This window comes from Odocoileus virginianus, chromosome 15 (assembly GCF_023699985.2).
Source record: "Odocoileus virginianus isolate 20LAN1187 ecotype Illinois chromosome 15, Ovbor_1.2, whole genome shotgun sequence".
Taxonomy (NCBI): Eukaryota; Metazoa; Chordata; class Mammalia; order Artiodactyla; family Cervidae; genus Odocoileus; species Odocoileus virginianus.
The window spans coordinates 12883342-12899647 of record NC_069688.1 but is presented as its reverse complement, the minus strand read 5'-3'; the positions used below and the strand labels follow the sequence as shown (position 1 = coordinate 12899647).

The 16306-nt window shown below is 40.5% G+C and overlaps 1 protein-coding gene across 5 annotated transcripts in view; it reads left to right on the top strand.

The window, feature by feature from the left end:
* Window positions 1-16306, top strand: part of NSMCE2 (NSE2 (MMS21) homolog, SMC5-SMC6 complex SUMO ligase) — a 231202-nt gene that overhangs the window by 59310 nt on the left and 155586 nt on the right. For all 5 annotated transcript variants that reach the window (XM_070477024.1, XM_070477022.1, XM_070477021.1 and 2 more), the window contains one exon: window positions 14719-14872. In XM_070477024.1, coding sequence (XP_070333125.1) covers window positions 14719-14872 — 154 coding nt within the window. The remainder of the gene's footprint in view (window positions 1-14718; window positions 14873-16306) is intronic.

Genomic DNA, 16306 nt, shown 5'->3' with positions numbered 1-16306 from the left:
GATATGAAAAAAAAAAATCAGTGGTATTTGTTTTTGTAAAGCACTGTATTTTTTTCCATTACAAAAGCAAGCAAGTTGGATATAGTTTTCCCAGTTCCACCTACCCCCATGTCCTTGAGGAGGTGAGAGCAAGAAAGGATAGAATGTTAATCCTTGACAGGAAAGCCTATGCCATCGGGGAAACTTCTTGATGACTATCATTTCATCAGTGTCGAAACTAACCTGAAAGTAAGTTTGGTTGTCCAAAGGTCTCCTTAATCATGTAGTTAGAATGTTTCATTTGATAAACATTACCTGGCTTATCGTGTTAAAAACTGTTGGGAAAAATTTTGAAATCACTGGTCGATAGATTTGGTTTCTACAGAACGTTTATTTATATGGGGACTGCTCCTGAGTTTAAGCTGCCCTTCTTAACTTAACATCTGTATCACAAACTTATGACAACTGTGGTAAATATCTTACTGACACAGTTTTTTGTGTAATTACTAAGATATGCTTGTTCATGCACGCTCAGTCGCTTCAGTCATGTCTGACTCTGTGACCCTGTGGACTGTAGCCCACCAGGCTCCTTTGTCCATGGGATTCTCCAGGCAAGAATATTGGAGTGGGTTGCCATGCCTTCCTCCAGGGGATCTCCTGACCTGGGACTCAGACTTGTGACTCCTGCATCTCCTGCATTGCAGGCAGGTTCTTTACCCATTGAGCCATTTGGGAAGCCCAAGATATGCTTAAAAGGTTCCTCTGACAGGCTTTGGGGAATTTCTGCGTTACAAACTGCATTTAAGTGGGGAGAAAGGGAACACTGGGAGAGGGGAGGAAGAAAAGAACAAAGTCTATAGTTTTAAGTGCCTCGTATGTCTGACAGTGTACTAAGTACCTGGTCTATATCACCGTGTATCCTCACAAAAACTGGGTACAGTGGGAACTTTAACATCCTTGCATAGATGAGGATGCTGAGGCCAAAAGAATTGCAGAAATGGCCCAAGATTCCACACCTGGTGAAAAATTCAGAGGACATTGTTCAGTCGTTCTCTTATTTGACTTCGACTTTGCTACTGTGGAGGACTCCCTTCTCCCTAAATTGTTATGTGCCCTTAAATTTCATGACAACACATCTGATGTGTCTTACTGCTTTCAGCCACACTCCGTAGTCTCCTGGTAGACCCCGCTTCACCTCTCCAGCCGTGAAATCTTGGGGTTCCTACCTGTTCTTAGACTCTCTCCTTTGCACTCTCTTCCTGAGCTTTCAACTTGAATTACTGTCTTTGTGCTATGTGTATGCACTCATTTGGGTCCGATTCTTCGTGACCCCGTGGACTACAGCCCGCCAAACTCCTCTCTTCCTGGGTTTTTCCAGGCAAGAATACTAGAGTGGGTTGGCATCTTCCCAACCTGGGGATGAAACGCATGGTTCTCTCATCTCCTACATTGGCAAACAGGTCCTTTACCACTGGGCCACCTGGGAAGCCCATCTTTATGCTGCCGAGTCCCAAATCCTTATTTCCATTCCAGATCACATGTCTGAGAATCACACACGTCATCTCTTTGATCTTTCTGCTTCAGCATACCCCTTCAATTTGGCATGGCCCAGAGAGTTTTCCCCTTGATTTTCTTCAGAGATTCTGTAACTTAGGAAATGGCAATATCCTACACCCAGTGGCCCACATCAGAAACCTGATTATCATCATCATTCCTCCTACTTCCTCATAACTCTCATTCCACCACCAGCTTTTACTGACTCTCAAATGATTTTCATCCCCATTTTCATAATCTCTAGTCTCCCACGGAGAGTTTGCTGCAGAGAGTTTTGTTTTCTTCTAATATGCTTTCTGGGCTTGCCAGGTGGCTCAGTGGTAAAGAACCTCTGCCAGTGAAGGAGACATGGGTTTGGTCCCTTTATTGGGAAGATCCCCTGGAGAAGGAAATGGCAACCCACTCCAGTATTCTTACCTGGGAAATCCCACGGACAGAGGGGCCCGGCAGGCTACAGTCCATGGGGTCACAAAGAGGCAGATGTAACTTGGCAACTAAACAACACAACAAATACGCTTCCTATCTAGTAGCTCAAGACCTCTGTCTAAATTGCAGGTTTGATTATTTTACCTACCTTTTTCAGTTATTCCTTATTACCCTCAGGGTTAAATTCAGATGTCTCTACCAGTTGTATACCCCTGCTTAACTTGGTAGCCTCATTTTTTGCCATTCTTCTGTGCTATTTCCAGGAATGTTCTCTTGCTTCTGGGCTTAGTACACATTCTTCTTTCTGGTAGAGGTGCTCTTCTGTCCCTTTCAGATCCCTGTCACCTTCCTGCCCTTCATAAACTTAGTCTGGCTCCTTCACAGCCCTGCCTGACATCACCCTGCCTCTGTCCGCCAGATGTATCTTGTGTTCTCATAACACCACACACTTAGTCATCTTTCATAGTGTTTATAGCTATAACCCTATCTTTTCTCCAAAACCATGTCTCAGACATACAACTGTCTCCTTTTCATTCCCACTTTATTTCATTCCCATAGGCATTTCGCATTTAACTTTCTGAAACTAAACTCTTGTTTTTTTGTTTTTTCTCCAAAACCAGCTGTACTTCCCGACTTCCCCTTCTCAGGAAATGGCATCTGTACCATTTCATCTAGTCAGGCCAAGCCCAAAGTTGTCCTCAGTTTGCTAATATTTCACAGCCCACATCCACAGGGTTCATCAATAAACCCTGTTTTTCTACCTTCAGAATATGGTTAGAATCTGACCATCTGTTGCTTTTTCTGCTGTCATCCTAATCTGGGCCAGCAGATGCCTGCTGACTGGTTTGCTTCTAAGTGGTCTCCTGCTGCAGCCCTTCTTCCCCAAAACCTGATCTCATCACAGTAGCCAGAGTGATCCTCGAAAAAAGGAAACCGGATCTTCTCAGTCCTCTGCTCAGGCCTTCCCATCTCTCTTAGAGCAGGGCCTAAAGGCCACCCATTGGCCTTCCTGGTCTGCCTCCGCCCCACAACTCCATCTTCACTTCTGATTCTATCTCCTTCTACTCCCCCCTGCCCTTTTTACTTTTCTTCAGGTCTCTGTTCAGATGTCATCTTTTCAGTGAAGCCTTCCCTAATCATCCATCATAGAGGAGCTCACTCACCCTGTTAAATTGTTCTCCATAGCACTTATTACCATCTGGCTAATTACATCTTTTCTGACTGTTCTTCTTAACTAGAGTGTGGAGTCCATGATGGCACAGTCTTGGTCTTTTGGTCTCTTTTGTTTCCACTGTATTCCCAGCATTTACGCAGTGCATGACCTTTAGTGGACATTCAGTAAATCTGTAGGGAAATGAAAGTGAAGTTGTCATGGATTTAGTAGTTTTGCAAACCTGACAATCCAATGAGCTGCACATCCCATACTGATGAACATTTTGAGTGCTCGTAGTTACACCACTCCTTGGCCTCAACTTCCCAATCTGTAATATAGGGATGTTCTTACTTCTTGGGTTGTTTATTTGTTTGGGAAGATAAAATAAAATAGCTCTGTGAAGTGCTTAGCTCAGTACCTTGCCCATAATAAGCTATAAATTGAAAGAAATTGTTGCAACTGATACTCTGCTGATTCTTGTCAGAAGACCTCATTTAATTGCGTGTCCACCAGGTTTTAAATTCAATTATATCTTAAACTTACTCTTGTGACAGTAAAGATAATGTGGTTGCCAGAGTTGAGGGGAAGGGATGAAGGAGGGGATTGGGTGAAAGTACACAAAAAGTACAAACTTCTAGATGTGAGACGAAGTTCTGGGGATGTAATGTAAAATAATAACAACGATGACAATACTAGTTAATAATAATAGTGCTTACTGAGTGCCAGAAATTCTTCTGTGAGTCAGTGCTTTTCAGTAGAACTTTCTGCAGTAAAGGAAGTGTTCTGTATAAGCACTGTAGAAAGGTGGCCACTAGCTACCTGTGGCTTTTGAGCTCTTGAAATGTGACAGCGTGACTGAGGAACTGTTAGGTTGGTGCAGAAGTAATTGCAGTTTTTGCACTGTTGAAATTTGCCGTTTGATATTGGAATATATTCTAAATAAATGTAGTTATGTTATATATCATTTTAATACGCATTTCTCATTTTATGTGTTTTTGTGTGAATGACTTATTACTTGCTGTTTATATTTATTTTAGACTACGGAAATGATGTTAGACAAAGCATATTGGAACAATTTTCTTATTGAGTTCAAAATGGGTGGGAAAGCAGTGGAGACAACTCGCAACATCAACAACACGTTTGGCCCAGGAACGGCTAACGAACATACAGTGCAGTGGTGGTTCAAGAAGCTTTGCAAAGGAGATGCAGCCTTGAAGATGAGGAGTACAGTGGCCAGCCATTGGAAGGTAGAGACAACTATTGTGGGCTGTCATCGAAGCTGATCCTCTTACAACTACATGGAATTTGCCGAAGAGCTCAGTGTTGACCATTCTACAGTCTTTTGGTCTTTGAAGCAAACCGGAAAGGTGAAAAAGCTCAATAAGTGGTGCCTCATGAACTGACTGGAAATTTTTAAAAAAATCTCATTTTTTACTGTCTCATCTTATTCTATGCAACAACAATGAACCATTTCTCGATCAGATTGTGGTGTACGATGAAAGCGGACCAGTGATGACCAGCTTAGTGGTTGAACCAAGAAGAAGCTCCAAAGCACTTCCCAAAGCTAAACTCGCATCGAAAAAGGGTCATGGTCACTGTTTGGTGGTATGTTGCTGGTCTGAATCCTAGTGAAACCAGTATATCTGAGAAGTATGCTTAACAAATCAATGACATGCACTGAAAACTGCAATGTCTGCAGCTGGCATTGGTCAACAAGAAGAGCCCTATTCTCCACAACAATGCCTGACTGCATGTTGCATAACCAATTCTTCAAAAATTGAATGAATCAAAAATTGAATGAATCATGCTATGAAGTTTTGCCTCATCCGCCATATTCACTGACCTCTCACCAACTGGCAACTACTTCTTCAAGCATCTCAACAACTTTTTGCAGGGAAAACACTTCTGCAACCAGCAGGATGCAGAAAATTCTTTCCAAGAGTTTGTCAAATCCCGAAGCAGAGATTTTTATGCTACAGGAACAGACATAAATTTCTCATTGGCAAAAATGTGTTGACTATAATGGTTCCTATTTTGATTAATAAAGTTGTGTTTGAGCCTAGTTACAATGCTTGAAAATTCACAGTCCAAAAATGTAATTACCTTTGCACCAACCTCATAAATTTTTAATTGTATTTAATTTTAATTTAGATTTGAGTAACCGCATGTAGCTAGTGGCTGCTGTATTCGGATTCCAAAGCCCCACAGTCTTTAAATGCACTGATCCATTTAGTATCCGTGACAGTGTGGAGACCTCTGTCAAGTTGGATGAGGAGATCAGGTCTCCCAGAGGTTGCCTGAGGCCTCTCGGCTCGTCTGAGGCAGAGCTGGGCTTTGAAGGTTCAGTCCTTGGGTGATCTGGATGCGGGGCCTGTGCTGGCACCTCCTTGGGGTCGGTCTCAATAACCGAAGTCTCGCAGGCAAGGAGTCAAGCTGATGTGTCTGTGTTCTTCCTGCGTGGAAGCTGAGAAAGTGAATTTCTGGTTCCTGCCCTAGTGAGGTATCACTCGTAAAGTGGAAAATTCCCCAAAGGGAAGTTTCCTAGATTCTCAACCAGTGAGCTTGGCCACTCAGTCTCTGTATGCACTTTCCTTCCAGACTTAAACTTGCTAGCAGTGCAACAGTAGGAAATTGCTCCATTCTAACATGTTGCAGCTCTCTCATAAAAGTGAAAAATATGCTCTCTCTTTCCCCCATACAACATCTTAAGTGTCTGTTTCCAAGTCTAGGATATTTGGGACACACTTACTCCTTTACGTCCCTGCTGTTCCATTATGATCCTTTGTAACTAGTGAGCCACCAGCTTACTTTTTGTAAAATAGAAACAGGAAAAGAAAGGAAAAAATTAGTTAAAAACATAAATTTGTGCATGCCAGACCAAGGAAGAAATATGACTGGATACTCAGCTTTAGCTATTGATCCTGAACCCATGGTTGGTAATTTGACTCCCTTCTCTAGTACCTGTTGTATATTCTCTTTGCCCTCAGTAGGCTCTCAAATGATGTAGGTTTTTATATGACTACAACAGCACTTACTGGGGTAGATGAGTTCTTGGTGATTCTGTCTTTATGGAGTTGCTTTTGACTCTCATTATCTTCAGATAATGACGTGGCAAACCTAGGAGGTAGTCCAGGTTCCAGACTCACACCTCCTTTTCCTCACTCTGTAGCAGTGATCCTGTTTACCCTTGGTAATTAAGATTCATTGCCCCAACCAGTTCTGTAACCTCAATTTTTGTCTGTCTGGTCAGTGTCATGAGAAGCTCAAAATTGCTAGGTTGCTGTTTAAGCTCCCAAAATCACTGAAGGCATTGTTGAGTCCCTAGGTGAAATCTCTTCTCTTGGATACTAAGACTGTTAGACCTGCAGAACTCGAGTTGTAGTCATGGGAGAAAAAAAAATGCAAGTCGGTCATTAGGTGTAAGTGAGGGAGGGGAAGATTCACAGCTAATTCAACTTTTGTCCCTTGGTTGGTGTTCTGGTTATTGGAGAAACAGTCTCATATATTATTCACTGGTTACCCGCATGCTGGGGAACATTAACCTCATGGGGTATTGTTTCCCCAGCAGCACTGGAACTGGATCTTCAGCAGATGATCTAGCATTTTTAGGATATCATCTTTCTGGATAATGGGGTACTTGGGAAGCCCAGTATATCCCATTATCATCAACCAATTGCTGTCCTTTTTTTATTTTAAAATCTTGAGTGAGATACTGTAGTGATAAATAAGGCATTGAATAATTCTGTAGATTTTGACAGAGGCTTAGTGGACAGGAATGCAATTTTATTAAATTCAGAATAAATGTCTTTTCATATGAGAACTAATAAATGACCACTGAAGGTGAAGGATATCTGCCTGAAATCAAGTATGTTTTCATAAAGTTAGGATGAGTTATGAAAGTTCATTTTTAGTTGGCACTTGGAGGCACATACAAAGCAAAATTAAGTTGAAAGGAGGTTTGAATGAGTTGCAGTCATTTGTCACTGACTCAGTATGACCTTGGGCAAGACGCTTAATCACCGTGAACTGCCCATTTCTCACATCTGTCAAATTGGGATAATGATACTTGTGCATAGAAGGCTTTGAACCACTCAGATGAAAGGTTTTGTGCAATTGCAACGTGTTTGTTAATAACAACAGTAAAAATCCTCATCTCACTCTCCCCTCAGCCTGACCTGTGTTTAAATTGAGCAGTACATAAAAAGATTGCCTGTGAAATGATGTTCTCGGCATTTGTGTTGTTGCATGCTCTCCTAGCATCTAATGCATTTCCTTCACAGCACTTCTCACAGCTGATGATAGGGTATTTGACTCTTTGAATAGTACTGTTTTCCTCCACTATACCCCAAACCCCAAGAGTCCAGCAGGAACCAGGTTAGTCTGTTTACTAAGGAATCTCCAGTGCCTAGCACAGTGCCTGCATGCTGTAGGCATTTGGTAAATATTTATTGAATAGATGAAGAAATAGTATAGGTAAATAATGGCTATTTCTATAAGTTCTGCCTAAGAAAGAAAGAAAAAGAAAATAGAGAAGAAAATAAAGCAAACAATAACAAAGCCCAGAAAGGCAAATCAGCATTTTGGTTCCTTCACCCGTCTCCCCACACCCCCCCTTCCCCCCCCACCATATTTAAATCCTGTAACAAATATGTCATTCCTGTTGGTCATAGTCTTATAGTGGGATTGGTGCCATGAGGAATGATTGGAATGATTTCCAACAGCAGAAATGTTTAGTAACAGATGTACATAGATGAGGTTGCCTCATTCAGCTGCTGTCTGTGGGACAACTGTCTATTCCAATAGGACGTGTCCATTAGAACTAGACCAATGGCACTTTCCCACAGGTTTAAATTTATTTGTTTTCAAATTTTTTCTGAAAGGCTTGAAGAGGGAAAGATGTTTCCATGCCCAGTAATGGTGTATTACAACACCTCGGCAAACTGAGACGTCCATTCAATGTGTCATAATGTTCAACAAGGAAGTGTTCCTTCCCTCTTAAGTGTTTCTGTCAAAAGTCAAACTAAATAATGGCACTAGGAAACTCACTCAACTGCAAATAATTGAGTCCAACAGAGTTCAGTGCAGGTTGTGCAATTGACAACAGAAACTGGCCTGAGATGAAGGGTATCATCCATGCTGGTCATCATTAGTGTGTGTGATATATGTGTTGTGGTGGTGGTTTTTTTTTTTTTAAGGTCATGGGCAGTATAGTAAAGTCTCTAGAAAACATAATGTGTCTCCTTTGCAGTTAGATTGTAGTCATGAAAGCATAGTGATTCGTAGCCTGGACATGCCTTTCAGTGAAAACTTCTGCAAGCTTTTTTGCTATATATAGGTGGAGACAGGGTTAGCCTATATAAATTTACCCAGTGCATGACCAGTTGGGTTGTTGGTGTGTTGTAAGTTTGGGCCAGCCTCTATAAATGTCTCAGCAATTATGCTAAGTACATATGCTGCCTGGTATCCAGTTGGGACTCTGTAAATATTGGTGAATGAATGTTCTAGGACCAGTTGAGACAGTTCTCTCTGGATTCCCAGCATGAAAGTAGGTCCCACAGCCTTAGATCATGAATTGGAACTTGGGATAGTTAGCATACTAAGCAGAACACAAAGCATGTTGCTTCTCACCACTGTGTACCAGCGATAAGCTTCTCAAGGCTGTGTGATGTCCAAAATATAAATCATCAGGTATATGTTCTTTTGGAAGCCAGACATCTAACAGTGGCTGTTTTGGAGAGAGTAAATCCATCTTGAGTCTTTGTTCAGTTACAAGAATGACTAATTTTATACTGGATTCTCACATGATTCAAAAGTGTGTGAATGACTCAGCCCATTAATGTCCTTCACTCCTGTGATCTTCTCTTCCAGTGAAATAATAGCTATAAGGCAATAATGATGATTGGAGAAGGAGACCTTGACTTTGCCCTGTAGCAATAAAATGACACATTTTGAGTAATTGCATATGTGTACAATATTGTTTGAAAGAAATGAAGTGTGTGATCATCATATAAATATTATAAATTTTTGTTTAAAGCATGCTGAAAATAATATGTAGTTTCAGGATGGGTAAAGACCACAGGTTTGCCTTTTGTTCCTACCTTTATTTCTTTTTCTGAAATGAGCCTCTGTCCATAGGGACAAGCCACCAGGGACCTGACTTCATTGTACAGTCAGCTCCTTAATTGCCTTCCCTGGCTGACACAGGACAAATGCTAAAGTCACAGGAATGTTGGGTTCCAATTAAATGTAGCTAGACGTTCTCAAGTGCTTTTGAACTCAAGCTGAGCAGTTAGTTGGAGAGCCTCTGGAACATTTGGCAACATGTGTTTTGTCTTCACTGTTCCATCATTTTGAAACAATTCATTCAACAAAAATCTGTGTATTTTGAAGTCAGCACTTTGTGCATATCTCGCTCTTGCTAAAGTCCCCAGTGACCCAGTCAGCGAGTCCAACGGACACTTCTCAGTCCTTCTTTAGCTTGACTTCTGTGCAGCATTTGACAGATCTTGAAACATCCTAGACTTTTGGGACACTGTCTTTTGGTTGTCCTCTTAATTCTTTACACTTTTTATTTCTTGACCCTTCGAACTACCCCATAAATTCAGTATTCTCCTGAGTTCTTGCCTTACTCTTTTTGTTTGTTTGTTTCTATTTATTTCCTCTCTTTGGTAATCCCATTCATATCCAGGTTTCCATTAAAATCCATGCCCTGATTTCTCTATGTGGGTATTCATGTCAGTCTGTGGAGCTGCAGGCCTGGGTATCCAGCTACCCTGGAGATACACATAATGATAATCACAACAATAACACCTACTCCTCACTGACTGTTCTCTGTGACAGACAGCTCAGCAGAGCTGTATTGCTTCATCCCAACTATTCCTGTCCGCAACATCAAGAGGGAAATCCTGTTACTATTTTCTGTCTACAAGTGAGGAAACTAAGGTTAGATGCATTTAGTAACTTTTCTAACATCATTCGGTTAGCAGAAGAGCCTCGTTTGTAATCTCAAGTCTAGAGCCCAAGGTTTTCATTAATACTTGGGATTAGCATGTCAGAATGGAATCCTTTACTTTCCCCTCTCTTCCCCACACTCTCCTTTCCCCGTTATTCTCTGTCCTGTTTGAAAGGACCATATTTCATCCCTAAAGTAGATGTATGGGGATTTCACTTGATCCGCAAAGATTGTGGATCACAGTAGTACTTTGCTTTTTTGTGTCTAAAGTATTGACATCTTGTTTGCATTAATAAGGTTAGGTTAGGTTTCAAATTCCTGGCTTCAGGCTGATAATGTATTGTTTGCTCTCTATGTTGTTTTAAAGACCAGAAGAAAAAAAGACCCCACAGAAGTCTAGATTTGTGACTTGCTGTCACATGGCAGTGGTCCCCCAGAGCTGCGGGCGCTTCGTCTCCCCTGGGGCTGCCGCTGCTTCAGCACGGCGCTCGCCACTCCTCTTACCCTGTACTTCTCAGGGGTTTCCTCAGGTCTGTGCATGTGCGGCCCTGTGGGCACTTAGGGCCCCTGGTAAAGACTCCTGTGCTTCTTTCTGCAAGTGGTCGTCTTCCCTCTCTGGTTTTTGCCCTAGTGCTTGAAGTGAAGTGAAAGTTGCTCAGTCGTGTCCGACTCTTTGTGACCCCATGGACTATACATACAGTCCATGGAATTCTCCAGGCCAGAATACTGGAGTAGGTAACCGTCCCCTTCTCTAGGGGATCTTCCCAATCCAGGGGTTGAACCCAGGTCTCCTGCATTGCGTGTGGATTCCTTACCAGCTGAGTCACCAGGAAGCCCCTAGTACTTGAAGGATTTCCTCAAATGAAATCCGTTACTTGCTTTCTCTTAGTGTTTCTGATTATGTTCCCCCACTGGTTCCTTCTCAGTCCACAAACATGTTGAAGGCTCTGTGCTAAAGTTGGAAGGAAAGAATTTTTCAAAAAATTAATATGTTCTGTGTGCCAAAGTTAAACACAAACATGGCATATTTAAGTCTTCATGGCATTAACGGCGTTCCTGATGTCTGATTAAGAGGTGAGAGAAACCCAAGGCCTAGAAGGATTGTCCCCAAATCCATAGCTTAGGGACCCAGACCCTCTCAGGGTCCATATTCTTTCTCCTCCATCATGTAACACACTTTAAGCTACTGTTGACGAATAAACAAGTGTCCTTTGCTGTCTCTTTCCCGTGATCTGCTTCCCATCTCTTTCTCCTTCCCTTGCTGCCAAACTTGATTCAGTTGCTCATACGGTACCCTCTTCTCACATCCCTAGAGTAGAATCTGCTATCTCTGTAATTCACTAGTTCATCAGCGTCATGTGAGCCCCTGCTGTAACATAGATGGTGAACTGGGCACCATGAACTGATGCTTGCCTGAGAGAAGCTTTGCAGGCTAGTAGGTTGAAACAGGTAAGTAGTGCAGTGCAGTGCACCAGTGCCTGGTGATTAACCCCAGTGGTTGCTTTTTAGCCCATATCTTCCTTGAGCTCTCCTGCACCATTTTTTCCAAAGGACAAGCATCTCTTAAGGAAATTCTCTCTTTTCTTTTCGTTTTAGACTTGCCTTAACTCCTGGTTTTCTTCTCTTTTTTTCTCAGAATTCCTTTTGCATTTCTCTTCTTTTGCTTCACATGCTCTCATTTTAAAGGTCTCTCCAGCTGCTTACTAGATCTTTCCACTTAGATGTTGTCCAGACGCTCAGGATTGCCCTTTCTTTCCTCAAGAAAATTTTATTCAGTTAGTTGCTCATATTAAAAATCTTGAAGTCATCATCAGTTTCGTGTCTTCCTCTCACAAAATGACTCAGTAATTCTGCTTCAAGAATAGCATTAGAATTTGATCAAGTTGCCAGCCCCTCTGCCATTAGTTAGCATAGTCCAGTAACTTCTTTTTCCTTTCCTGTCTTAGTGCATCCTCGATGCTTTAACTCTAGCAATCTTTTTTTTTTTTTTTTAAGAAAGAAAATTGTCATGGTGTTATCACTTTATTCGTAGATATTTTAATGTCTTTCCCTGCTGCCTATCAGATCAAGCCTCACTTTCATAGCCTGGCTCCCAAAGCTGTTCACCATTTACTCCTGGTCAGCTTTTCTGGTCTTCTCTCCTGTTTAGCTACACAGAGAAGGCACTCACTTGATAAGTGGGTGCTACTTAAAAACATGACCTTTTCTTTCCAGGACAATATTAAATTCCCATTCTGTTAAGTACAGTGTCTGCTAAGTTTACTTCTCGGTTAGTTTCTGTCATTTAAAAATTATAATGGCATAAAGATTAACAGTCTGTAGGGTATTTTCAAAATTCTCTCTTAAAATTTCTTTAACCCAGTGTATGAACTGAATTGTGTTCTCCCAACATTCATATGTTGAAGGCCTAACCTCTCGTATCTCAGAATGTGTTTGGGACATAGGGTCTTTAAAATAATCAAAGGTAAAATGAGGTCATTAGGGTGCTTCCTTTTAATGTGGTGACTGGTGTCCTTTCAAGGGAAGAATATTTGGACACAGACACGTACAGAGAGGAGAACGCGTCACGGGGATAAGATGGCCCTCTACAGATCAACCCTGCTTGGTCTCAGATTGGCCATCTTGGTCTCAGATTCCTAGCCTCCAGAACTGTGAGAAGATACACTTCTGTGGTTTAAGCCATCTAGGTAGTGTTACTCTGCTATGACAGCCTTATCAGACTAGTACACCCAGTGACTTAAAACTCAGGTTTTAAGTCTTGTACCCAGGCAGTTTATCCTTAGGAGAAGGGTGGACTAAGGCTCTGATAGAGCCTCTCCTCCCCCTCAGTCTTCTTGGCGGTATTTTTATGTTTGTCCTAGAAAAAGAGGGCCATCCTTACTTTTTTTCAAATTAGGTAACTATGATCAACTAACAACTCAAAGAATGGCTTTTTTCTTTCCTCATTTGGGATTCTCTATCTCTTTATCTTGAGGATACAAACAATGCAAGAAACCATTAAAAAATAGAATTAATCCCTATTTATTCCATTGATTTAAACAGATAACGAGTTAATATTTTCCAGGCTCTCAGTTTGAGAGCTGGAATACAGTAAGTTCTCTTTGCAGTGGATAGCCATGCCAACTCCAGCATCAAGTTTCCAGAGAAGGTATTTGCTGCAGTGAAACTGTGTGCTTTACTGCAGTTCTCTAGAGGTTCTGGCTGCAGGGGAAGAAAGCACTCTGAATCGCTAAATTTGATGTATTCAGGTTTTCCTAGTCACACTTCAAATTGCTGCATTGTCCACTCCAAAATGCCTCCATCCCCTGCCCCCACACTTTTCTACCGAGCTCCTCAGCAGTCATTGTATTTGATCTGGGGAGATTAAGTATGTTGAGTGGGTTAGAGACTTTGTTGGAAACTGCATTTACTGATATCTGCTCAGATTAGCTCTTTTCTGATCATGGAAGATAAAATAATAATTTCATACTAACCAAAGACCTTGAGAAGACCTTCACATGTATGCTTTTATTTTATAAATCCAGAAAGGGAGCCCCTTGTTCTTTTCTAAGAACTCATCATTTATTTTCTGTGTCTGCTCTGTGCCCTCTTCTTGCCACAACCTTGAACTTGTCTCATCTTGTTCTCTCCAGTGTAGGGATGGAGACTAGCTAGTCACTGGGTAGAAGTGCTCTTATTTTTTTGATATTAGTCATTATTCAATTGATTGTCTTTGTACCTTGTTTCCAAACTGAGCTTTATTGTTTAGCCTTAGAGGACTTACTTTAAATGTTTAATTACATATGACTTGTCACTAAAGCCTTGCCATGTTTTTCACACCTCTCTGATGATGGATCCAGCACTGGTTGAGCTTCATCAGTACAATGAGAAGACAGTCAGTTCCTATACTCTTGTACTTTACATATAGATTTAGATATTTTGATTTCATACTTAATTTTCATTTTTGATTTGTCTAATGCATGGCATGCATAGCAATTAAGCAATTGAAGAGTATCTAATTCTTTTGTCCATGGCAGAAGATAATCAAAGCAGAGGACTTACAGATAATCTTTCGACTTTGAGTGGTAAAATATGATGCTTTCAACATTTTTGCATGTTTGAAAATTTTATAATAAAATATTGGGAAGGGGGGAGAATAAAGATTGAGAGGTTAGCCTTGAACAGAATAGGGGCACTTACTCCTGGTGACTGCAGATGGTGGAAGTTCAAGGTTAAAGTCTCCACTCATTTTGTGAAGGAGTCAGTCTCACCTGCCGGGGCCAAGGACCAGAGAAGAGGAGTGCTGGAGAGAGTGCAGGACAGACTCGAGAGGAAGGAGAGGGGACCGCACAGACCTAAAAAAGAAGGCGCCGTCATGCGCGAGTTCCGGTGAAGGTGGAGGACACAGTTGCGCAGTAGTTGTCTGGATATGGCAAGTCAGCAGGGCAATGAAGGGATAGTGTAAGAAGCCAAAGGGTAGATGGGGTAAATGAGTTTCTCTGCTCTTCACTAGCAATCTGTGTCTGAAACAGGGCCCTGTCTCCCTGGTTCTCTGTTGAAGGAAATTCTGTTTTCTACCTCTGTATTTTTATTTGAGTAAAATGAGAGAAAAATACTGTTACAAGACTGTGTCATTGTTAACATTTAACTACAGTAATTTTATCATCCTCCTCAGGTAAAAGAAGAACGTTCAGAGAAAATACCTGATCTAAAATTATTAGTGGAGAAGAAGTTTTTGGCTTTACAGAATAAGAATTCCGATGCAGACTTTCAAAATAACGAAAAATTTGTCCAATTTAAACAACAGCTGAAAGAACTAAAGAAGCAATGTAAGTCAGCATGCTTTGCTTTGGTTTGGCTTTTTTAAATTAGGGAACTGACTGGATGAACAGTCCGAGAAAACTGATTTTTATAGAGTTTGCTTATCTGCTTGGCTTGATCTTCTTTCTAAATCGCTTTTTTATTGTTGTTGCAATTCTGTATTTTGTCTAACTTTTGGTTCAGATCAGCCTGTCCATTTCTGAAAGCCAACGGTTTCCACAAAGTGCTAGGAAAATTCCCCAGCAGGTAGAGAAAGTTACACTGTTATTGTCCCACTGCTGGGGAAGAATTTGGGAAAATAAAACTAAAAGCTATTTTATTAAAATAGCAAAGGCATTTTTCAAATTTTAAACTGCTGTGCCAAGCTTTAAAATAACTGTATCTTGATTCTAGTTTTGCTATTTTAGAGTAGTAGGAGCACTGTTTTCTCAAATATGAGACCAAAATTCTCTTGAGCTCTTCTATCTTGGTGGTTGTATAAATTCTGTGATTTTCATTTTTTTTTTCTTTTTTGCCTTCCTAGGAAACTTTATTATACTCAGGTTTTTAATGCACATAATTTTAATGAAAATGAGAGTAGAAAAATTATTAGTTATACCCCAAAAATCTTGAAGACAGTATTGGCAGAAATATATGTTTTTTATACAGTGAAGTACATGTCATTTTTTCCCTCCCTTTTTCCCCATATAATCCACATACCAATTTTATGTAATTTTAGTTTTTACACTAGCATCAGTTGTTGTTCTTTAGGTTTGAGGCTCTTTTATTCCTTAGAGAATTGAAGCAAGTAATTTTTTTCTTAAACTTTGGTTTCATATCACTTTCATTTGCATATACATGGGACAGGAATGCATGATATAAGATAAATTTACTTCATGTTCATATTTGTATTTAGCAGAAGGATTCCTATTTTTAAATAGGCCTTCTTTTAAATATAAGCATTTTCTTTAAATTGATGCTGAGATCTCAAAAAATAACTGAGGAAGCAGCTTTACTTTTGTCTATTTTACAAATAACTTAAGTTTCACAATTTGGAATGTTTTGCAATCGCGATGAGACTTTTGCTTTTACTGTAAATTTAAATAGTAAGCATTTTTCTCCACATTTCAAATCTGTGTGTTTTGTTGTTGTTGTTCTTCATTGAACAGCACAGCTACCGAATCTCTCTAAATTAATTTGTACTGTTTCCCCAGATGGATAACAATTCTCCAAATAGGTAATAATTTGTTAATGCCTTTCTGGTCTAGATGCTAGTGAATTGAAGTTTTTGCTCTGGTCAAAAGAACCAAATGTATTTTATTTTTCTTCTTGGAGACAATAATCACAAATTATGGCAGATTTAGCATCTGATCATAATTCTTGATTTTTTTTAAGATATATTTTATAATACAGATTAAAGGACAAATATTCAAAAACAGAAATTTCTTCCCACTTTGTTATTG